General features: G+C 43.8%; 1 protein-coding gene across 9 annotated transcripts in view; it reads right to left on the bottom strand.

Moving 5' to 3' along the window:
• The window catches only part of EMCN (endomucin), a 431,382-nt gene that overhangs the window by 6,163 nt on the left and 400,581 nt on the right, over positions 1 to 24,638 (bottom strand). For all 9 annotated transcript variants that reach the window (XM_063918475.1, XM_063918528.1, XM_063918500.1 and 6 more), the window contains 2 exons: positions 16,083 to 16,107; positions 5,969 to 6,030 (listed from right to left, as the gene is read on the bottom strand). In XM_063918475.1, coding sequence (XP_063774545.1) covers positions 5,969 to 6,030; positions 16,083 to 16,107 — 87 coding nt within the window. The remainder of the gene's footprint in view (positions 1 to 5,968; positions 6,031 to 16,082; positions 16,108 to 24,638) is intronic.

Below are 24,638 nucleotides of genomic sequence, written 5' to 3'. Positions count from 1 at the left end.
TATCTCCTTGGAGGAATATGTATCAGAGGAATTAATACCCAGGTGATTAAGGATAGATAAACTTCCCACCTTCTCAAATAGAGCACCTGCCTTGGAAATGGAATAGCTCAGGACCCGGATTCCTGCTCCATATCCCTGATGATATTGATCATACGCGAGAGAGGTAAAGAATTAAAAGATCTAAAAGTAAAAATTTACACATTGAGATCAATGGTCCAACCCTTTGCCGATCTCACAGATTACAAAGAGATGGTGCAAGAGATAGTTTAAAAAATATTAAAAGAATGAGAAGGAACTCATGTTAAAAAAAGAAGTATGTCAGAGATCTAACCGAAATTACCGGATTTACTCTGTTCTGAATGCCAGAATTATAGCAAGTTCTTTTTTTCTGGATTTTTCTTATTGGCTAACCAAAACACGTGACGTCCGTGAGCCAATAAGGAGATTTGGGTAAATCCAAGTAAATCCGAGTAAAACCGAACTCGCTCATCTCTACTTCAGACCAATGAAACCTACAAATCATAGGAATTCAGTAATATTTGAGGATCAACCACCAACTGTTCAATGAGTGAGATATGCAAAGTATGAGAGGCTCAATAGAAAAACTTATAGGAGAAAGAATGATGAACCAAGGTGGATTAAACAAAGAAGGGGTCAACAATATGAAGAAAGGTATGGGGACTGGAAGATCTCACAAGATCTCTCAAGATGAACATTTTTTGGAGCATGCAGACAAACATACAGACCCGACTATTTGGAAGAAAGGAATGGACGTCAGCCAAGGTTAAATCTGATCCCATTTGAAGAAACCCCAAAGTGGTTACCACAAAGATTGAATAGAATCATTGAGAGATGAAAGGGAAGAGGATATGGATGATTGTTTAGAGTAAATTACACCTTGCGGGGAAAAAAACTAGAAGGGGAAAACAAGGGGAAGGGGAAGAACAAATTGCCAGGTAAAGAAAAAATAGAAAATTTTGAATATACAAAGATCTTCAATTTAAGTAAACATCAGTTATCAAAAGATGAAGAAAATGTCCTCAAAAAAGGATTGAAGTATGCACCATCCAGTAACTTGGTCTGATTTGAGACATATGTAGATTTATAACGCTTCATCAGAAAGCTTACTCTAAAAATCGATTGATTGAGATTCCAAGGCAACAGAGGAGAGTCAGACCACTTCTGTGTTTAAGCCAAATCAAATGTTTTATCCCTCTTAATAAAAGGGGTGTTTTATAGAAAGCTTTGAAAACTCAGTAAAATAAGAGATAGAAAACAAAGAATTCAACAAAGTGAAAACCAATAATAAAAACAGGAAAGAACGTGAGGCTCTAAAATCACTTAGGAAAAACACGGCAGTAGTGATCAAACCAGCTGACAATGGAGGAGGAGTGGTTATACGGGACACAGAAAAGTATGCAGAAGAAATCACGCGACAACTTGAGGATTCCAACACATATAAAAAACTTAGAGGGAGCCCAACAGAGAAAATAGAGGAAAAAACTTACCACCTTCTTGAAAGAGTACATGAAGGAATAATAACAGAGACTGTCCGCAAATACATCTATATCTCTAAACCATCAATACCAGTGATATACACCCTACCAAAAATCCAAAAATGCAAGTAGAAACCACCTGGTAGGCCTATTGTGGCCGGACACTGAATCAATAACCGCCAATTTATGACATTATCTGGTCTCCATCTTGCAACCTTTGGCGAAAAAAAAAATGCTCTTACACAAGGGATTCTCTTCAAGTTATCAACCATCTCAGTAATATTGCATGGCAACAAGATTACATATTGATAACAGCGGATGTGACATCCCTTTATAATATTACTAGCTGTTCTACCCGTTCTTCGCACGGGAGTTTCTGATTTTCACAGTTGTAAATGAATGTTAAAAATGTAGTAAATCTATAGAGATAAAATTTTTAGATGTCTTAATGTAAGAAAATATTAATCCATGGTTCTTGGCATTACATCAGGAGCACCCCGTAGCAGATATGGTATAAAGTGACAGGACCATTTATGTAGTTTATGAAATTCTACACACTGGAGGTGCAATCCAAATTTTTATCTGATTGTCCATTTCGGCGTTATCGTTCACACAACGCAAGCCACGCATTGTTAATGACATCATTATTTCAACAATTATGCTGTTTTCCTATTTACAACCTGTAGAATACCTATATTCAATTTTATCTTCCTAACATATTGGGAAGTAAGAGAAATAGTGATGAATTAGTGAGTGAGTGAGGGCTTTTGCATTTTTGTAATTTATGAAATTGTACACACTGGAGGTGCAATCCAAATTTTGATCCGATTGTCCGTTTGGGCGTTATCATTCATGCAACGCATCATTAATAACGTAATTATGTCAACCCCCTGTTCATCCCCTTCGGGGAGGTTTTATTAAAATTCTAATTACATAGTTTTTCTTTTTCCCACCTGCAGAATACCTATGTTAAATTTCAGCTTCCTAACATATCAGGAAGTAAGAGAATTAGTGATCAGTGAGTGAGTGAGTGAGTGAGTGAGGGCTTTCGCATTTTTGTAGTTTATTAAATTCTACAGTACACACTGGAGGTGCAATTGAGGAACAAGCACTTTCAGGTGTGGAAGATAGAATAACAGGTGGTCCTTCGGTGGAAGAGTATTGTTAAAGATACCTTTATAGGTGGAACATGCATAACTATTGTGTGAGTACAGTACGACATTCTCCCGTTTTAATTTGGTGGAGAACACCAGCAGAGTTGAAAGTGACCAGTGTACACATATTGGGTGTACTATGGCCCTCATTCCGAGTTGATCGCTCGCTAGCTGCTTTTAGCAGCAGTGCACACGCTAAGCCGCCACCCTCTGGGAGTGTATCTTAGCTTAGCAGAAGTGCAAACGAAAGAGTAGCAGAATTGCTACAAAAAATTTCATGCCGTTTCTGAGTAGCTCCAGACCTACTCCTACCTTGCGATCACTGCAGTCAGTTTAGTTCCTGGTTTGACGTCACAAACACGCCCTGCGTTCCGCCAGCCACTCCCCTGTTTCTCCAGCCACTCCTGCATTTTTGCCTGGCACGCCTGCGTTTTTTAGCACACTCCCGGAAAACGCTCAGTTACCACCCAGAAACACCCACTTCCTGTCAATCACTCACCGATCAGCAGAGCAACAGAAAAGCATCGCTCGGCCCTGTGTAAAATTGCATAGTTTTGTGTGAAAGTACTTAGCGCGTGCGCCCTGCGGCCCATACGCATGCGCAGAACTGCCGGATTTTAGCCTGATCGCAATTCTGCTAAAAACGGCAGCGAGCGAACAACTCGGAATGACCACCTATATCTCCCCTCAAAGACCTATCACACTATATACTCTTTTTTATACCTTCTTTTGCATATGTGAATACCCGAAATAAGCACAATTGAAGATCATCTATAAGGGACTGTGAACAGATTGGTCCGGATATCATATAAGGACTTTACTGAGAATCCATTCAATTATCTATTCAATTATCTATGTTCTGTATGTAGTGAGCGTCAGTGACGTCATCCCAAACGGCCGCCAAACTCGGACTTAATTACATCCCAGCAATGATCACTATCTACATGATGAATGTTAACATGGTCAATGTCAACAATATGACCATGTTGACTTTCTCATATTGACTTGATCAATGTCGAGATTTTGACTGTTGACAATTATACCCAACTCATATTCTGTACTAGATCATTTCCAATATGGGCTGCAATATTGCATCCTGTGTGGGCATCATAGTGGAGTGAGCAGTGTTCCACTGATGCCGAGGGATTGTGATGTCAAACTCTCCTATATATGGAAGAAGTTCCTATATACAACTTCATTTTTAATTTTGTGAGCAAAATCAGATCAAGTATAAAAGATTTTTAACGAGGATATCAAAAAATGAATATTTAAGGCAGTGTTACAACATTAGAAGGGGGTAATTGCTGTAGTTCAGACATTTTGAGCATTCAGACAAAATGGTAAAATATGTACTGTACAAGTAACTCTCCCATTTAATGCAACAAATATATTAAGTCACATTTTAATGAGAAAGCTTTAGTGCAGTTTTTGCCAATATGAAATTTTTTTTACGTCCCATTTTTTAAAGTTGTCTATCAGAAATCATTATTGCACCTACTGAAATGTATAGCCATGTCTCACTTACCATCTGAACAGAACATTCAAACTCACTTATTTTTAATTGGTATCAGGTTAGTAGGCCGCAAATATGTCATATAACCAGTGGTGCAAGTAGAAAAAATGCCTTACAGGTACTGTGTGCACGCGCGCCAAAAAATGGGTGTGGCCAAATGCCACATGGGGCATGGCCAATGAAAATGGGGATGTGATACACATATGGGGGGCAGATACACATATGACCCCAATAGTGCCAGATACACGTTGCCCCACAGTGCCAGATATACATTGCCCCACAGTGCCAGACATACATTGCCCCACAGTGCCAGATACACATTGTCCCACAGTGCCAGATGCACAAATGCCCCCAGAGTGCCAGATATACATTGCCTCACAGTGCCAGATACACATTGCCCCACAGTGCCAGATACACAAATGCCCCCAGAGTGCCAGATATACATTGCCTCACAGTGTCAGATACACAAATGCCCCCACTGTGTCAGATATACATTGCCCCCCAGTTCCAGATACACAAATGCCCCCACAGTGGCAAATATGCCCCCAGTGCCAGATACATATATGCCCACAGTGCCAGATACAGAAATGCCCCACAGTGCCAGATATGCCCCCAGTGCCAGATACAGAGATGCCCCCAGTGCCAGATACAGAAATGCCCCCAGTTCCAGATACACATGTCCCCGTAGTGCCAGATATGCCCCCAGTGCCAGATACATATATGCCTCCAGTGCCAGATACATATATGCCCCCAGTGCCAGATATAGAAATGCCCCAAGTGCCAGATACACATGTCCCCACAGTGCCAGAAATGCCCCCAGTGCCAGATATGCCCCCAGTGCCAGATACAGAAATGCCCCACAGTGCCAGATATGCCCCCAGAGCCAGATATGCCCCCAGTGCCAGACATGCCTCCAGTGCCAGATACAGAAAAGCTCACAGTGCCAGATATGCCACAGTGCCAGATATGCCCCCAGTGCCAGATATGCCCCCAGTGCCAGATACAGAAATGCCCCCACAGTGCCAGATATGCCCCCAGAGCCAGATATGCCCCCAGTGCCAGATAAAGAAATGCCCCCACAGTGCCAGATATGCCCCCAGTGCCAAATATGTCCCCAGTGCCAGACATGCCCCCAGTGCCAGATACAGAAAAGCTCCCAGTGCCAGATACACATGCCCCCGTAGTGCCAGATATGCCCCCAGTGCCAGGTACACATGTCCTCACAGTGCTCCCCCATTCTCCTGCTGCTTACCGTGCTGCTGCTGTCCTGTGTGTGAGGGGAGGAGAGCGCAGTGTGTGCCTCTCCTGCCCCTCAGTCTCCGGTGGCGGTGCGGGTGTCCACCTTCAATTAGGCGCCGATCCGTGAGTCAATCAAAGCTTGCGGTCTGGAAGCCAATCAGGAGCCTTGGCTGCCGATCCGCGAGCTCTGATTGGCTCACGGGCCGGTGCTGAATTGAAGATAGACACTGAGGGGCAGGAGAGGTGGATGCTGCATTCTCCTCCCCTCACAGCAGCAGCGCAGGGAGCAGCAGCAGAAGGAGGGAGGGAGCAGTGGCCGGGAGGCGATCGAGCAGCATGCAGATGTTGAAAGAGCTGCATGTGGCTCGAGAGCCGCGGGTTGGCCACCGCTGGTCTAGTTGGCGAGTGCAATGAGCGGTGGCACGGCGGCTGTGGGTATGGCGTACCCACGGCTAATTTCTTAAGGGTACACCATACCCGCCCACTTGCACCGCTGCATATAACACTCCTGCTTGCCAATGGCAGTGTGCTGTGTATACAGACAAGGGACACTATGAGACACTTACCAGTGTAGGGTGTTGCTGATTTTACAGAAAGCAGTTTGACACTGTCCTTGTTTTGAGCAGATCTATAACAGTAGAAAAAAAAAAGAATATACAAATAAATTTCTTGTAATATGATGCACATGCCCAAGTTTTAAAATAGGAACACAGGGCCTGATTCCGATGGGGTTGGTATTGCACAGTCACAAGAAATCAGGTGTGCAATACTGTAAAACTAAATTTCAAATGAAGCAGCAGGAATCTGTAGGACATAGACACCTCCTGCCTGCATCTGTATTCTGAGTGCTGCGTCCAATGATGCAGCATCAGATCGCCATCATGACCATCAGTTGCGATGGTTGCTGCCCTCGGCCTGTATGCCACGTTCATTGTACACATATGCAGAATGGGACCTATGCATGCGCCAACTCCAAGCAATCGGATTTGTACATAAACTATTAGGCTCAGACTCTACGGCGCACGCACAGATCTCCGGGAAAATGGCACGGCGGCCATTTTCCCAGTGATTTCTCTTCTGCGGATGTGAAGAATGCCATGAAAATGGCCACTGCCATTTAACAGCTCTGCTGGTGTTAGCACGGGACTCCGGAGGGGTGAGTATTTAAAAACTGGCTAACGCGGCTCACTGCATGTGTGATGTCTGGGTAACTTCCAACACTTGCATACTTCAGACTCACAATTGCATTTTGATATGGGATAGCTCACATCTTCTCTATTTCAGATTCTGTAGTTGGAGACATGTTTGTAGCTAGTTTTTTACCCCTTTTGATGACAAGAGTATGCACTGGTTTTGCATTTCACATGCCATACTTCAGTAGTACAGTCTTAATGTAGTTTTGTGATCTTTACTGATAATCCAGCGTTTAGATTTTGCAAAATCCAGACATACTTTCCTTTCTGGAAATTTTTTTTTATCATAGTGCTCTAGTGGCTGCATAAAGATTTCTTCAGCTAGTTCACCATTCAGATATACCCAATTAAAATCTAGTTGATATAATAGCAAGTCATATAGTGCAGATATAGCAATTGTTAACATAGGGTACTGTACCTTACAGCAGGGGAGAAAACTTCACTGTAATCAATTCCAGACCTATGAGTAGATCCCCTTGACAACAAGGTAAGCCTTATAATGGGCAATTGATCCACCTGTACTTAGCCTTCTATGGAAAATGAATTTGTTTTTAATTGTTTGTTGGCGGGTCAGTCTCTTCACAAGAGTCTAAGTCCATTTCTTATTTAAAGATGTAATTTCTTTATCTACTATACAGCAGACATTGGACGACTCATTATTCAGTTTTGCTTCTTCTAAACTTTGTTGTTCTGAGAAGGCAATGTTGGCAAATTCCTCACTATACCTCTTTGGGGGGTTCCCTTTGTTATGTCTAGCTGAAATCCTTGTTTGCAGTTGGCTTACAAAGTTTTATGTCTCTTGATTAGAAGCATTATTCTTCACAGGTAATTCAAGCATTATACATTTCTCAGGACCTTCACAGTTTGACTTATGAAATACAGTATGACATCTCAGGATTTATCAAGATTTTGTTAGCAAAGTCCAAAATTCTCGTAAATCCTTGTTCTTAATATCCAAGAAAAATCTTGTGACTTATGTTCTAACTTGCGCCTTCTTTCTTTTGAAATACAGTATGTACATAAGTTTTGCCATCAAGGATGATTTATGTCAGGTTTTTACTTGTCCACACTTCTGTGTTTTCCATTTCACTGCAACTGTGGGTGCATTGTTCTTTAACCACTTAACTGATAATTTTTCCCCAAAAAACACTCAGAAATTGTCAGTTTTTTCATGAGTGAATAAATTGAAGACGTGTATTTAATCTCATCCAAAATTATTTTATTTAAAAAAATAAAACATTTTTTTATATATTTGTAAAAAAAATAGCTTTCTTCAAACATAGGAACATCGGACGGCCACATTGGAACATCAGGAACATCGAAAACATTGCGACCATCCTGACTTTGATTTTAAATTCAAATTTAAAAAAATACCAGGATGCATAGCGAGAATTTATTTATTTCTATTTTCTTTTTTTTATATGACCACATTGTCTTTGACATATTAGTCTGCTCCATCATTACAGCAAAAAGGGGAGCATAATTTTATTCTGGAAATAAAAATTTGGATCTATGGTAGCGAATACAATATTTGTATAATTATTTAGAATGTTTCAAATGCTTTTTATTAGATAGAATTATAACCAGCAAAGCAGGGCTGGCTCCAGGCACGTTCCAATAGAGAGGCCGAACAGGACGCCACACTTAATGGGCGCTGCTATCTCTCGCCGCTATATTGGAGCCTGGAGCCGGTCCCTACAGCAGCAGTGTCCATCCCACGGCCCACCTCCTGGCCTCCTAGCAGTGATTGTGTGACGACGATGGGGAGTGTTGTGTGCAGGCCAAAGCTAAACTATGTGCGCGCTGTGCAGCTTCGGTGTCTGGTGTCGGACGCTGTTGCAGCACAGTGCGCACATAGTTTAGCTTTGGCCCACCCACAGCACTCCCCCTCATCATCACAGCCACTGCTAGGAGGCCGGCCGCGGGACGGACGCTGCTGCTGTCCCTTCACACGCACACTGTCACCAGAGCAGACCAGTTCTGCCTCTGCTGGTTGCTGCGAGGATGCGGTGCATCTAGAAGCAATTGGATCCTCCTGAGCACCCACTCAGAGTAAGCCCTGCCTTAAGGGTTTTTTTTCTCATATGGTGCACTGTTCTAGCGTATCATGTGTATCTGGCACTGTGGGGCATATAATGTGTATCTGACACTGTGGGGGCATATAATGTGTATCTGGCACTGTGGGGCATATGATGTGTATCTGGCACTGTGGGGGCATATAATGTGTATCTGACACTGTGGGGTATATAATGTGTATCTGGCACTTTGGAGCATATAATGTGTATCTGGCACTGGGGGGACATATAATGTGTATCTGACACTATGGGTACATATAATGTGTATCTGGCACTGTGGGGCATATATTGTGTATCTGGCACTCACTGTGGAGCAAATAATGTGTATCTGATACTGTGGGGGCATATAATGTGTATCTGACACTGTGGGGGCATATATTGTGTATCTGACAGTGTGGGGCATATAATGTGTATCTGGCAGTGTGGGGCATATAATGTGTATCTGGCACTATGGGCACATATAATGCATATCTGGCAATGTGGGGAATATGTGTATCTGGCACTGTGGGGCATATAATGTGTATCTGACACTGTGGGGCATATAATGTGTATCTGGCACTGTGGTGCATATAATGTGTATCTGACACTGTGGGGGGCATAAAATGTGTACCTGGCACTATGGGGAATATGTGTATCTGGCACTGTGGGGCATATAATGTGTATTTGACACTGTGGGGGCATATAATGTGTATCTGGCACTGTGGGGCATATAATGTGCATCTGGCACTGTGGGGAATATAATGTGTATCTGACACGGTGGGGGTATATAATGTGTATCAGGCACTGTGGGGCATATACTGTGTATGTGACACTGTGGGGGCATATAATGTGTATCTGGCACTGTGGAGCATATAATGTATATCTGGCACTGTGGGGCATATAATGTGTATCTGACACTGTGGGCACATATAATGTGTATCTAACACTGTGGGCACATATAATGTGTATCTGACACTGTGGGCACATATAATGTGTATCTGACACTGTGGGGCTATATAATGTGTATCTGGCACTGTGGGGCATATAATGTGAATCTGACACTGCAACATTTAATGTGAATCTGACTCTGTGGGGCATATAATGTGAATCTGGCACTGTGGGGAATATGTGTATCTGACACAGTGGGGCATATAATGTGTATGTGACACTGTGAGGGCATATAATGTGTATGTGACACTGTGAGGGCATATAATTTGTATCTGGCACTGTGGGACATATAATGTGTATCTGACACTGTGGGGGCATATAATGTGTATCTGGCACTGTGGGGAATATGTGTATCTGGCACTGTGGGGCATATGATGTATCTGACACTGTTGAGGCATATAATGTGTATCTGGCACTGTGGGGAATATGTGTATCTGGCACTGTGGAGCATATAATGTGTATCTGACACTGTGGGGTATATAATGTGAATCTGACACTGTGGGGCATATAATGTGTATCTGGCACTATGGAGCATATAATGTGTATCTGGCACTGGGGGGACATATAATGTGTATCTGACACTATGGGCACATATAATGTGTATCTGGCACTGTGGGGCATATTATGTGTATCTGACACTGTGGGGGCATATAATGTGTATCTGACATTGTGGACGCATATATGTATCTGGCACTGTGGGGCATATACTGTGTATCTGGCACTGTGGGGCATATAATGTGTATCTGGCACTCACTGGGGAGCATATAATGTGTATCTGGCACTGTGGGGCATATAATGTGTATTTGGCACTATGGAGCATATAATGTGTATCTGACACTTTGGGGGCATATCATGTGTATCTGGCACCTCTGGGGTCATATAATGTTTATATGTCACTGCAAGGGGCATATAATGTGTATCTGGCACTGCTGGGGGCATATAATGTGTATTTGGCACTACTGGGGGCGTATGTTTATTAGGCACTACTGGGGGCATATGTGTATCTGGCACTGCACTACTGGGGTCATTATGTGTCTGACAATATACTGGAGACACATGTAAGGAATACTACTGTGGGGGTTATGTGTAAGGCTGCTAATTGTGTGTGTGTAGAGGGTGTGTGAAAATATATTTATTTATAGTTTGAATACATAAAGTTGCGAGGCCACACCCATTTTTTCATTGTGGGGGGCACTTCAACATTTTCTCACTCAGGGTGCTAGTTGGCCTGGAGCCAGCCCTGCAGCATGGTAGGGTAGTGGAGTGAAGGTTTACTATTGAAGTGCACTAGTTATATTATGCTGTCCTTTAGTATCTGTCCTTGACACACACACGCACATATACGATATATATATATATATATATATATACACACACACAAGAGTTTGTGTAACCGGCACTCCGCTGGTTTAAAGGACAGTGCCTGGTGCCCTGACTAGTAATACTATAAGTCCACAGAAAGTGTCTGGCACTCATGTTAAGAAACGGGAGACAAGGACAAGTAGCTGAGCTTCAAAGTTTTGGGGGTGACCCCTTTGCCAAGACACACATATTTTTAGGTAAAAAATAATAATATTTTATTATAAGTACAGAGGTAAACGATTTTTAAAAAAACCTAGGAAACACACATTAAAACTATATAAGAAGGTAAATGAGAATAGGGCATATGATATAAATAAAACATATAAAAGACATTTAAAAGACTAAAAAACACAATATACTCTAAAAAATTAGAGACTTTGGGTGGAATCAAAATGTTTGAAAAGTCGGTTAGGTGTCTATTTTTTTCTGTCTAGTAGATAGGAAAAAACAGACTCCCAACTGACTTTTCAAACATTTGAATCTACCCCTTTGAGCTTATCTTAGTGTGTGGAGTCAGTGAGGTACACCCAACACGTTTCATCTTGCTGACTTCATCAAGGGTTGATAAGCAAATGGCCAGGACTGATATTTATACCTGGTATTATTAAGGGAATAGGCTGTGACATAATTTCCTGTTGTAATTACTATTCTACAATAACAATATCAGAGCTTACTATTTTGTGATGAGCCTGTTAAGTCCATTAATGAACTAACCTACTGACAGGAATCAGAACATAGAATGCCGCAATTATTGAACCCAGATATATATTATATATTGATAAGAATATGACACAATACAATTGATATCAATTTATTTGGGACAATACACATTCTGACAGCACAAATAATATCAATTAAGGTCATAGTACCTATAATATGAAATACTGATTCTATATTTATTGCACAACTCATTTGCTGTAGTGTGTGGTTTTAACATTATATTGTCACTCACAATCTGTCCTTCACTTGTTGTTGTTAATGTTAATATTTCACAGTAACAGGCTTTTTAATACAATGTCATTAAAAGTTATATTTTAAGTGTACAATTATTACTATTAGTGCACCATTACAAGACCAATCCTTTTCTCTTCTCTCAAAACTAATTCTTATATATTGGCAACAATATATTTTGTGGCAGCACCCCCAGATCTGATTTAACACAAAGTTACAGAACAAATTATGGGGTTTTCCATCTTATGATTCAGAACATAATACTAGTGCAGCAGATTTCCATTTCCCTTCTCCCTTGTAAAAGAATCCTGCTGTTTAAAGATGGATAATTTACAGTAGTTTCAGAAGATTGTAAGGATACAATTTAAAAACTGTAGATTTCAAGGAATCAGATTTCCAAAAGGTATTAAGGCAAACTTTCATAAGTATGTTTAATTTACATTTATTGCTTGCATTTGAACAATGTGGTATAAGACTATGTAGCCTTTTTTTAGGGGAAGATTAACTATTTCAATGCCAAAATGTTGTTTACAATACATTTGTCACAATCCTGACTAAAATCATATAATTTGGTGACTTACCTCTGCCATCTGTCCTGTAACCTGATTGTGTTCTGCTGGCTGGGATAAACAGCTCACCAGTATCATGAGCTCTCTGTGTGCTGAGCTGACTCTCTTGTAATGAGTTCATCTGTATTGATTAACCTTCTGTGTGAATTCAGAACTTAGCAAGTCTCTGCATGGTGGGGGTCATTCCGAGTTGTTCGCTCTCTGACGTTTTTAGCAGAATTGCGATCAGGCTAAAAACCGTCAATTCTGCGCATGCGTATGGGCCGCAGGGCGCACGTGCTAAGTACTTTCACACAAAACTATGTAATTTTACACAGGGCTGTGCGACGCTTTTCAGTCGCTCTGCTGCTCGGTGAGTGATTGACAGGAAGTGGGTGTTTCTGGGTGGTAATTGAGCGTTTTCCGGGAGTGTGCTAAAAAACGCAGGCGTGCCAGACGAAAATGCAGGAGTGGCTGGGGAAACGGGGGAGTGGCTGGCCGAACGCAGGGCGTGTTTGTGACGTCAAACCAGGAACCAAACAGTCTGCAGTGATCGCAATCTAGGAGTAGGTCTGGAGCTACTCAGAAACTGCACGGAAATATTTAATAGCAGAACTGCGTTCCTTTTGTTAGCAATTCTGCTAAGCTAAAATACACTCCCAGAGGGTGGCGGCTCAACTCGGAATGAGGGCCGGTGTGCCTGCATAACAATCATTGAGGATTCTCATGCTGTCCCATACTTTCGTGCCAGCATCCACAAGTCCAGTGGTTATCAGATATACCTTCCTGTGCTCTCAGGACCTGTGGCCATTATTGCCTGTCTGTGCACACACCACGCTGGAGTTCCCTCCAAAACCAGCTATGGATGTCGCCATGACAGTTCCTGGTCAGCTGACCTTCTAGGGTCCAATCCGGATTCACTTCCGCATCATGTGAGCCGATCAGCCACTCAGCTGTAAGCACTGGGCATAAGTTCCAGGTCTCAAGCACTAGCAAGCTGTCAGTGCTTTGGTGTCTCTCAGCCTGGAGAGAGCTCCAGAATCTCCTGCTGGTAATAGACTCTGTGCAAGTTACCATCCCCCGCACTGCCTAACTCCCTGGATGATTTAAAGGGCCATCGCTGCCACAATATCCCGGCAGCTCCAGATTCACTGGAAGTCCTCCAGTGATCCAGAGGGACTATCCTATATCCCTAGTGGTATTTGCAATTGTCATCTCATGCACTTCCTGACTCCCTGGATGATTTAAAGGGCCTTCGCTGCCACTACATCCTGGCATCTCCAGACTCACTGGAAGTCCTCCAGTAAACCAGAGGGATAGTCCTATATTCCTAGCAGCCTTAGAGACTTTGCTGGTTCTTGCTGGCTTCCAGTTCTCCGCTGCGCAAGGTAGCGTGCCATAGTTTCTGGAAAACCTGCAACTGCTGTCTACAACATTGCAGTATCCATTGTGTAGAACCACCACATCACAGCTACTGGGAAACCAGCAGTGCCAACACTGCACAGCATACGGAATCCCCATTGCGCTACCTCAGCTGCCCAGCATCTGGAAACCAGTATTGCTGACGTCCACAGATTCTGCTACAAGTATTGCCGATGTCCTAGGCACTGTCTACAAGTATTGCCAACGTCCTTGGCTTCAGTTACAAGTATTGCTGATGTCCTCAGCTTCAGCTACAAGCATTGCTGACGTCCTCGGCTTCGGTTACAAGTATTGCTGACGTCCTCAGCTTCTGCTACAAGCATTGCTGACATCCTTTGCTTCATGTACAAGTATCGCTGACATCCTCTGCTTCGTCTTCAAGTACTGCTGTTGTCCTCATCCTCATTGACAGCTATCACACTGGCTCCAGCCAGTGATATGTGACTTTCCTGCATTGCTGATCCTCCCAGCATTACGTCAACTCACCAGTTCTCACGTGACTCTCCATTAGGTGACAATCCAGCTACCCATTGCACTGGTGGCTTCCACCACAAAGTGTTTCAGTACCCATAGCTGGTAACCTTTCCTCATAGAGTACACTGCCTGACTGCCACGTCTGGATGATCGGATCGTTTACTAAGCCAGCCCGATTCTGTCCACTGCGCTCAAGACCAAACCCAGTGTCCAGTACAAGTCCAGGTTCACAATAACCTCAGCCATGACAACATTGGACAATCAAATAAATAGATGTTAACAACTGCGATTCAATTATACCTGTAAACATTTATAATTCTAACAAATAGTGTTAGCAGTTTTAATGTAAATATTTAAGCGTGGATGCACAGATTCAAATGGAAGATGACACAAAATGAATATGCAAAAAGACAAATAGCTGCAACCCCATAGATAGTATGCATTTATGTGTACTTGTTCCCCAACAGGGGGTGGCTTAATCTGAGTCAGGGACAGTTTTTAATGTACATGATGACAGAAGAAGGGGAAGAATGGTAATTATGCTGTAAAAAAAAGCATGCAGAGAAGAGGAATCTTCCAAACCTTCACTGCTTACATTATATGTCATGTGACTATTGTAGTGAATGATAAAAAAACTTAGCCATGTCAAAATCATTAATAGCATCTTATAAAAGGAAGGAAAAATAAATAAACTTTGCATAGTCGTCAGAGTAAAGGGCCCTACACACTCACCAATCCGCCGCTGAGCTGCCCGACGGCGGATATGGCCGACGGGCGACCCGTCGGCGGGGGGAGATGACGGTGGGAGGGAAGTTTCTTCATTCCCCCCGTCACCCAGCACCATAGCAATGCATGCTAATATGGACAATCTCATCCATATTGGCTTGCATGCATAAGCGACGGGGCACCAACGATGAACGAGCGAGGGGCCGCGCATTGTTCATTGTTGGTGCCTACACACTGCACGATATGAACGAATTCTCGTTCATTAATGAACGAGAACGTTCATATTGTGCAGTGTTATCTGCCAGTGTGTAGGACCCTTTAGCCAAAGTGAATGAATGAAAAAAACAAAACAAAAAAAAAAACAACAGTCAGTGGGGATTTAATCTGCAACTTCGTATAATTAAAGCCACCTAAAATTGTGAAGATGAGTTTAAACATTTTTGCATATTAAACGTGGTAACATCATTGAACAGGCTCCTGATACATAAGGTAAAGTATTAGATAAAAGAAAAGCCCATTTGCACTTTTCACTATGTGATTTAATAGTTCCCAACTGCCATCTTTTTTCAAACAAATTATATATAAGCACATTCCTTTAAAATATGTTTGGAGAAAATCTAGTATTATTCATCACTTTTGGGGAATATTATGATAAGCCTGTTTATAATGTTTGCTGCAGCTATATTGTATTGCTGGTGTTTATTTTATTATCATTATTTACTGTTATCTACAGTATTTCTCATACCCTTTCTGTGACATAAAATTAATCTTTTAAAATACTGAGGGACAATCTTTACTGAATATTTTTATAGTTTTATGTTAATATATTTTCCTCTTGCGTTGTGTGCGTTATGCTTTGTAAGCCGTAAAGCAAGTGACATTTCTGATAGTTTCTCCAACTTGTAGTTAGAACAAGGGGAGACATTTTACAAATACATTTACTTCTGGTTTGTCTTCATTCAATTAAATGTTTTAATAAAGTATTGGCAGACAGATACTTACCCTTTTAATTCAGTGTTCTCAGAAACTAAAAGAGAAAAAATAGTCAGACATTACTAACATTTCCCCTGCAATCTCTAAATTTAATAAATGTAATAAAAGTAGACATGCTGTATATATACATCAGATTTATATATAAAGTACAATACAATAACCTCACTTTGAGGCCTATTCATTATCACTTAGGTCCCTTTTTTTTTACTACAGTACTTTATCATGTTATATTGTAATTTTTAGGTTACGGACTCATTCATTAAGCATGTAATGCAGTAGATATAACTAATACCTCCTGGCTACATTTCTCTCCTGATAATGGCCACCGTTCCCATACTTTAGTAATTTAGGACATTTTTATGTCCCATACTTTAGTATGGGGACATAGAAATGATGCCATTTACTAAGTTCCAAAACAGCATTCTGAGTTGGCGTATAGCACCCAAATCTCTTCTTAAGCTACTGTTTACATTGCAGCTTGTGTTCAGTTCCCTGCCTGCCGTCTCCCCACTGCTTCTGGCTCTGTGCCTAGTATGCTGCCCCCTGTGCCCACCTCGTGCCCACAGCCTTCATCCCCTCTGCTAAACTCCTGCCTACAGCCTCTATTCCCTGGTGCTGAGCTCCTGTCCACAGCTACCATCCCTCTGCCCAGCTCCTGCCTGCAGCCTCCATCCCCCCGGTTCTAAGCTCCTGCGCGATGCCCTAAATCTCCTGGTGCTAAGCTCCTGTCCAAAGCCTCCATCCCTTTACCCAGCTCCTGCCTGCAGCCTCCATCCCCGGTTCTAAGCTCCTGCCCGGTGCCCTAAATCTCCTGGTGGTAAGATCCTGTCCTCCATCCCTGGTGCTAAGCTCATGGACACCGCCTTTATACTCCTGTGTTAAGCTCCTGGTGGCAGCTCTATCTCCTGGTGCTAAGTGTCACCCGTAGCCTCCATTTCCCTGCCTAGCCCCTGCATGCTGTGTAGAGAAGTGCAAATGTTAGTCACACTACTCTGATGATAATCACCACCTCCACAAACTGCCAGCATGGAGACAACATGGAGCCTCAATTGATGCACACAGCCACATCCACACCTATGTCCTTCAGCCGTAGGCTGCTCTTACACACCCAGCTGCTAGTTCCGTAACAGGATGCAATTAATATACTGGCTGTCAGGATCCTGGCTATTAGGAGACCGCTGCCGGAATCCTCACAGCCGGTGAAATTCCGACTGCCCTAATACCGACTAACAAAGGTTATTCCAACTTGGTTGGTGGATCCATGCCACCAACCAAGTGTGAATATAGCCTGTGGCGAGTGAAGCGAGCCACCAGGCCCGAAACATGGTGAGCACAGGGAGCTTGCAGAGGGTAGGAGGGGGGAGGGGGGGGGGGGCAGATGTGTGTCAGGTTGCCTCACTTCTAGGATGCCGCTGATGATATAGTGACAGCCGGCATCTCGTTTGCCAGTCACCCATATGTATTCCACCGTAATAGGTGAGATCAGCTGAACGCCCAGATGACATGTGACAAGTGGTAACATGTAACGTAACAGATGGGCCCAGCTCACCTGTCGAGTGATCCTGGCTTGTAACGAGATGTTAAGGAGCATGCATAGCTTGAAATGAGACTGTAAAGAGTATCAGCAGACCGGAGCAGCAGGGGAAGTATAAAAAATACCTTCCAAAAAGCTGTCTCCACTGAAATAGCAGATTTTAATTATTGATTACTAAGTAAATGAGGCATTAATATGAATGTCTCCAATATTTACATTGAACTTGTTGTGAGTTCAATCCGTAATTATTACACTACACATTTTTATCATCTTGAAAAGGACCCCTTATGTTAGCAATGTTATTCTAAAGATATTCAGTATCTGAAATACAGTGGTTCTGATTTATGTAAGTTCATGTCATGGCTATAGCAAGGATCAGATTACAAGAATGCCTGATGGGCTAAGAAATTTGCTATTGTTTTTACAAATACTGTACAAGTATGTTTGGTTACAGAGGTGATGTATCAGATCCCAGCACAGAACATGAATGAAGAATGTCCCCACACAATTAGCAATGGTTGGTCATAGTTTGAATTATTTTTCCACCATTCCTAGTAATATCCAGTGGAATTAAAAGCAATTAGAAGGTACAACTGAAAGTTGGCAATACCCATGTGCTGTGTGGCTGACAGCGAGGCATGTGAAGTCATTACTTTGGCAGTTGTACAATATTCACTATTTAAAGTACCCGGTCATGATTTCTGCACATTTACTTCCACAATGTAGTATTGCACACAATGGGACGCATGAAGACTTGAGTACATTTTAAATCCATTAAGTAAAATGGGTTGATAAAATTCTGCAAATACATTGTGCAGTTTAGCATATGTACATACTATTTCTAATATTGTATTGGTGTTGAGTGAAGATACTTTAAACATACAGATGTTTCACTCATCCAGTGTGGCTCCATTGCAGGCGTGCACTCCCGGCGTGACTAGGCGATCCATTCGCCTAGCCCCGCCAGGAGTGCACAGAGATGCTCTCCAATTCTAGTGAATGGGATGAGTCTCCATCACGGGCGTATGGATGGAGACGCTCGGGCGATAGGCAAGGTACAGATGGAGCCACGCTAGTCTGTATCATAATGCAATAGAGATGACAGTCACCATCATCAACTTAATGATTATGACAGAAGTTTTAGTGTTCAAAAAACAAATAAGTAAAAAAAATGTTGTTGTCTTCCAGACCACACAGAAATGTAAATGCATGCATTCCTTGTGTACATGTGTAGTATGGCTTGCCAAGGTGCCAGGCAATGTGGAAATACAAGCCAATTCAGAAAAAAGGAGTGTTATGGTAGACTTACCATGGTTAACACTCTTTCTGCAAGGTACTTTGGGTTCCACATGGAAACATCGGGGTGTAGAGTGGATCTTGACCCAGAGGCACTAACAGGCTAAAGCTTTAGGCTGTCCCTGGATGCATTGGGACCTCCTCTACAACCCCGCCTCCAGGCATTGAGAGCTCAGTTTCGTTAACCAGTCCAATGCATGAGCAGACAAGAGAGAAGGCAGATGTTAGTCACATAGAACCACATTCACTAATGTCATACAAACCCAAAGAAGCTAGGAGAGCCCTTACCACATCCAAAGACCGCTCTTTGGGGGATAAGTCAGAAGAGATAAAGGCCAGAACCACAATCTCTTGGTTAAGGTGAAAAGATGACACAAGCTTAGTCAAATAACCTGGTCGAGTTTGTAGAACTGCCCGGTCAAGGTGAAATATCAGAAAGGGTGGACCACAGGACAAAGAATGTAAGTCCGACACCCTCCTTGCAGACGCAATGGCCAGCAAGAACAGGACCTTGGCCATAAACCATTTAAGGTCCACCGATTCAAGAGGTTCAAATGGAGAGCACAACAGGCAGATCCCATGGAGCCACAGGAGAGACATAGGAAGGCTGAATTCGAAGAACACCCTGAGTGAAAGTATGAACATCAGTTATAGATGCAATTTTTTTCTCTGAAACCAAACTGACAAGGCAGATATGTGAACCTTGAGGGAGGCCAGACAAAGACCTAAGTCAAGGCCTTGTTGCAGAAAAGCCAGAATTCTGGAAGTTCTGAACCTAGGGACATCATAATTCTTATCAGCACACCAGGTGAAGTAAGAATTCCAAACCCTGTAATAAATCCGGGCAGAGGCCGGTTTGCGGGCTTTCAACATAGTCCGGAAAACCGCCTCAGAAAAACCTTTAGCCCCCAGGAGTGATGCTTCAAGAGACACGCCGTCAGAGCCAGCCTTGCCAGGTCTGGGTAGACACAAGGGTTCTGTACGAGGAGGTCTGGCTGCTGAGGAAGTAGAAGAGGATGCCCCGTCAACAGACCCTGCAGGTCTGAGAACCAATGCCTTCTGGGCCACGCTTGAGCGATTAGAAGTAGCGATCCTCCTTCTTGTTTGAACTTCCGTAGGACCCTGGGCAGAAGTGGCAGAAGTGACACTGGAGGGAATATGTAGGGCAGCCGAAAGTTCCATGAATTACCAGAGCATCCACGAAAACTTCCTGAGGATCCCTGGTCCATGATCCGAAGACTGGAACCTTGTAATTGTGTTGAGACGTCATCAGATCTACATCTGGTAGGCCCCACCTGTCCACTAGGAGTTGAAAGACTTTTGGATGAAGACTCCACTCTCATGTGTGCACGTCCTGGTGACTGAGGAAGTCAGTAGGACCCTGGGCAGAAGTGGCAGAAGTGACACTGGAGGGAATACGTAGAGCAGCCGAAAGTTCCATGAATTGCCAGAGCATCCACGAAAACTGACTGAGGATCCCTGGTCCATGATCCGAAGACTGGAACCTTGTAATTGTGTTGAGACGTCATCAGATCTACATCTGGTAGGCCCCACCTGTCCACTAGGAGCTGAAATGCTTTTGGATGAAGACTCCACTATCATGTGTGCACGTCCTGGTGACTGAGGAAGTCCGCTTCCCAGTTCAGGACACCTGAAATGAACAGTGCCGATATAACTGGCAGATGGCATTCCGCCCAACGAAGGATTTTTGTCACTTCCGTCATTGCCATGCAGCTTCGAGTGCCGCCTTGATGGTTTATATATGCCACCGTGGTGGCGTTGTCTGACTGTTCTTGAACAGGCCTGTTCTGTACCAGAGGCAGGACAAGAGATCATTAAACACCACCCTAAGCTCCAGGATGTTTATCAGAAGGAATGATTCCTCCTTTGTCCGGCGACCCTGAAAAGAGTGTGGCCCCAACACCACTCCCCATCCCCTCAGACTGGCGTTTGTTGTCAGCAGAACCCAGTCGGGGATCCAGAAGGGAGATTTGATCCGATGAGGTAGGCCATCCCACTTGGAAAGGATTAACCTCTGTAGTGGGTGGGAATGAAATTGAGCATACTCTGCCATGTTGAAAGTCGACACCATTAGTCCAAGTACTTGCATCGCTGAGTGTATTGACACTCTGGGGCGACGTATGAAGTGTCTTATCCTGTCCTGAAGCTTCAGGACTTTTTCTGGAGACAGAAACAGTCTCTGACTGTGCATGTCCAGGAGTGCCCCCAGGTGCACCATGCTCTGAGCTGGGACCAGCGAGGACTTCTTCCAATTGATAGCCACCCGTGGGCTTGCAGGAAGGTTACCGTCAGTTGCAGATGACTGAGAAGGACTTAGTGGGAATTTGCTAGATTCAGCAGGTCATTCAAATACGGCAGGATTCTGATTGCCTGGCGACGGAGATGGGCCATCATCACGGCCATGATCTTGGTAAAGATCCGAGGAGCCGTAGCCAGTCCAAATGGCAGAGTCTGGAATTGGTAGTGAAGGTCGCCAATAGCAAGCCGCAGGAACTGCTTATGCGACATGGCAAAAGGAATATGCAGATATGCATCCTGTATATCCAGGGATACCATATAGTCTCCGGGATCCATAGCCAGTACAATGGAGCTCAGTGTTTCCATACGAAAACCAGGGCACTCTCACAATCTTGTTCAGTGATTTGAGTTTTAGAATAGGCAGGAAGGACCCATTGTTTTGGGACCAGAAACAGTGTCGAGTAATAACCTCTGCCTCTCTGGGACTGAGGTACTGGCATAATCACTCCTGTACTCAGGAGAGAAAACTCCACAGTTTGTAGAGCTTGCACCTTCAACGGATCCAAAGAGAGAGCTGTAGCGCAGAACTGGCGAGAGGGACATCTCTTGACGGAGACAGCGTACCCGTGCGGAAAACTTCCAGTACCCATGTGTCTGAAGTGGTCTTTAACCAGACCTGGGCAAACTGTAGAAGTCAGCCTCCCACCATGGGATCCCCCATAGGGAGGCCCGCCACATCATGCGGCAGCCTTGTCATGCTTTGAAGCAGGCTGAGGGCCTGCCCAGGATTGCTTTGCCTTGGGCTTTGTGGATTTGTAAGCACAAGATTGTCTCGGTATACCTGACCTTTTGCTTTCCCTTGAGGCTGAGAGGAACGAAAAGTGGTATCTTTTGCCTTCTGTGCAGAAGGATTAGTAGTGGGGAGAAAGGCCGTATTAGCGGTCTGATAATTAAGACACTATTTTATTTAGGTCTTCCCCAAACAAAATGTCCCCAGTGAAGAAGAGTATCTCCAAGGTCTTTTTTGGAGTCCAGGTCCTCTTTCCTCGACTCCAACCAAAGTATGCTGCGAGTCAGGATAGACGTGGATGACGCCTTGGCTGCCATTACACCCATCTCAGGGGACACCTCCCGAATGTAATAGGTGGTAGTGGTAATGTGAGACAGGTATTGTCTTGCAATGACAGATATATCCTCGGGCAGCTCATCCTCTAGTGCCTTAACCCAAGCTCTTTTTACAGGCCAGGAGGCAGTTATAGTGGGTCTTTGATTAGCCCCCTGTAAGGGATTATATATATGTATACAGTATATATGTATTTATTTATTTCTGGCATCCCTTCACACATTTATCTGTTGGTTCTTTCAGAGAAATGACAGTGGTGACATGCAGAGTAGACAACACCATGAGGCGGGTGACTTAAGAATCTACCGGCGGTAGAATCTTCCATTTGTTACACAACTCTGCAGGGAGAGGATAGCGAGCCAAGGCCTGTTTATGCAGTGGAAATATCTTTCCTGGATAAGACTAGGGATCCCACCTAATGTCTGTGGTCAGATTTGGGTATTACAGTTTTAACCACCTTCTGCTGTTTAAACTTACCAGTTTTCTTTGCCACAGTAGCGGAATCCACATAATAAGTGTTTTGCTTAAGAGCAACCACTAAGGCAGGGAAATCAATCAACAAGGGAGAATCCTTATCAGGAACACAGGATTCAGTGTCTGACAGGACCATATACTCCCCCTCCTCGTCTTCTGATAAAACATCAATGAGGATTGTGGACTGTGAGGAGGAAGCAGCCTGCGTAAAGGTCCCAGGGACACAGGAGTGACCTGGGCCGATTTTTGTATTAACATTGACTGATTTTCCTGCAGTTGGTTAGACAGATTTTCCGCCCAAAGCGGATTACCCATGGGGACAATTTGTGACTGTAGTTACACAGGTGGTCCCATAGTTCCACCAGAATACCCAGTAGGTAGGTGAACGCAGCCCAGGTAGGCACCAGCATAAACGTAGGAGCTGCGGACTGACTGGGAGATGTATGACAAATAGTACACAGACCATTATACAACACTTCCCCCTCTGGTAAATCCTTAGAGCATGCTTTGCATGATGAAGGAGCTTCCATTGATTTACTGCCCTTTCTGTTAGTTCTGTTAGACATTATGTGAGAATGCAACAACAGAGAGACTTAGGGGGTCATTCCGAGTTGATCGTAGGTGTGTTAAATTTAGCACAGCTACGATCATGTTCCCAGCCATGCGGGGGGACGCCCAGCACAGGGCTAGCCCACCCCGCATGCCTGTCCACCCCACCCCCCCCGCACAAGTACAAAAGCATCGCACAGTGGCGATGCTTTTGTACTTGTTGAGTAACTCTCGGCCAGCGCAGCTCCTGCTGCTTACCGGGAGTTGCTTGTCACTGCCCCTGGTCACAGTGGCTGCGCATGACGTCACGCAGCCGCTGCGGCCCGCCCCCCGCACGGTCCGGCCACACCTGCGTTGTCTGGACTGCACCCCCAAAATGGTGGCCAAACACCACAGTATCATTGGAATTATATGGCGATATCATTGGAATTATATGGCAGTACCACTGGACATATACGGTACTATCACTGGAATTATATGGCAGTACCACTGGACATATACAGTACTATCACTGGAATTATATGGCAGTACTACTGGACATATACGGAAGTGTCAGACAGGATGGCACTTTAAAAAAATAGTCCCCAAACAGCACATAATGCAAAGAAGAAAAAGAGGTGAAAGATGGAATTGTCCTTGGGCCCTCCCACCCACCATTATGTTGTATAAACTGGACATGCACACTTTAACAAACCATTTCAGCGACAGGATCTGCCACATGACTGTGGCTGAAATGACTGGTTTGTTTGGGCCCCCACCAAAAAAGAAGCAATCAATCTCTCCTTGCACAAACTGGCTTTACAGAGGCAAGATGTTGACCTCATCCTCAGCCTCTGATTCCTCATCCCTTTCACTGTGTACATCCCAATCCTCGCAGAGTATTAATTCATCCCCACTGGAGTCCACCATCACAGGTCCCTGTGTACTTTCCGGAGACAATTGCTGGTAAAGGTCTTCCCGGAGGAATTTATAATTCATTTTGATAAACATCATCTTCTCCACATTTTGTGGAAGTTACCTCCTATGCCAATCGCTGACATGGATACCGGCTGCACTAAACACTCTTTCTGAGTACACACTGGAGGGGGAAGGGGGCAACTTAGGTAAAATAAAGCCAGTTTGTGCAAGGGCATCCAAATTGCCTCTTTTTCCTGCCAGTATACATATGGACTGTCTGACACGCATACTTGGATGCTGTCACTCATATAATCCTCCACCATTCTTTCAATGGTGACAGAATCATATGCAGTGACAGTAGACATGTCAGTAATCGCTGGACGGACCTTCAGTCCGGACCAGATGTCAGCTTTCGCTCCTGACTGCCCTGCAT

Source organism: Pseudophryne corroboree, chromosome 1 (genome assembly GCF_028390025.1).
Source record: "Pseudophryne corroboree isolate aPseCor3 chromosome 1, aPseCor3.hap2, whole genome shotgun sequence".
NCBI lineage: Eukaryota > Metazoa > Chordata > Amphibia > Anura > Myobatrachidae > Pseudophryne > Pseudophryne corroboree.
The sequence above is the reverse complement of the archived record's forward strand: the minus strand, read 5'-3'. Positions and strand labels throughout refer to the sequence as shown.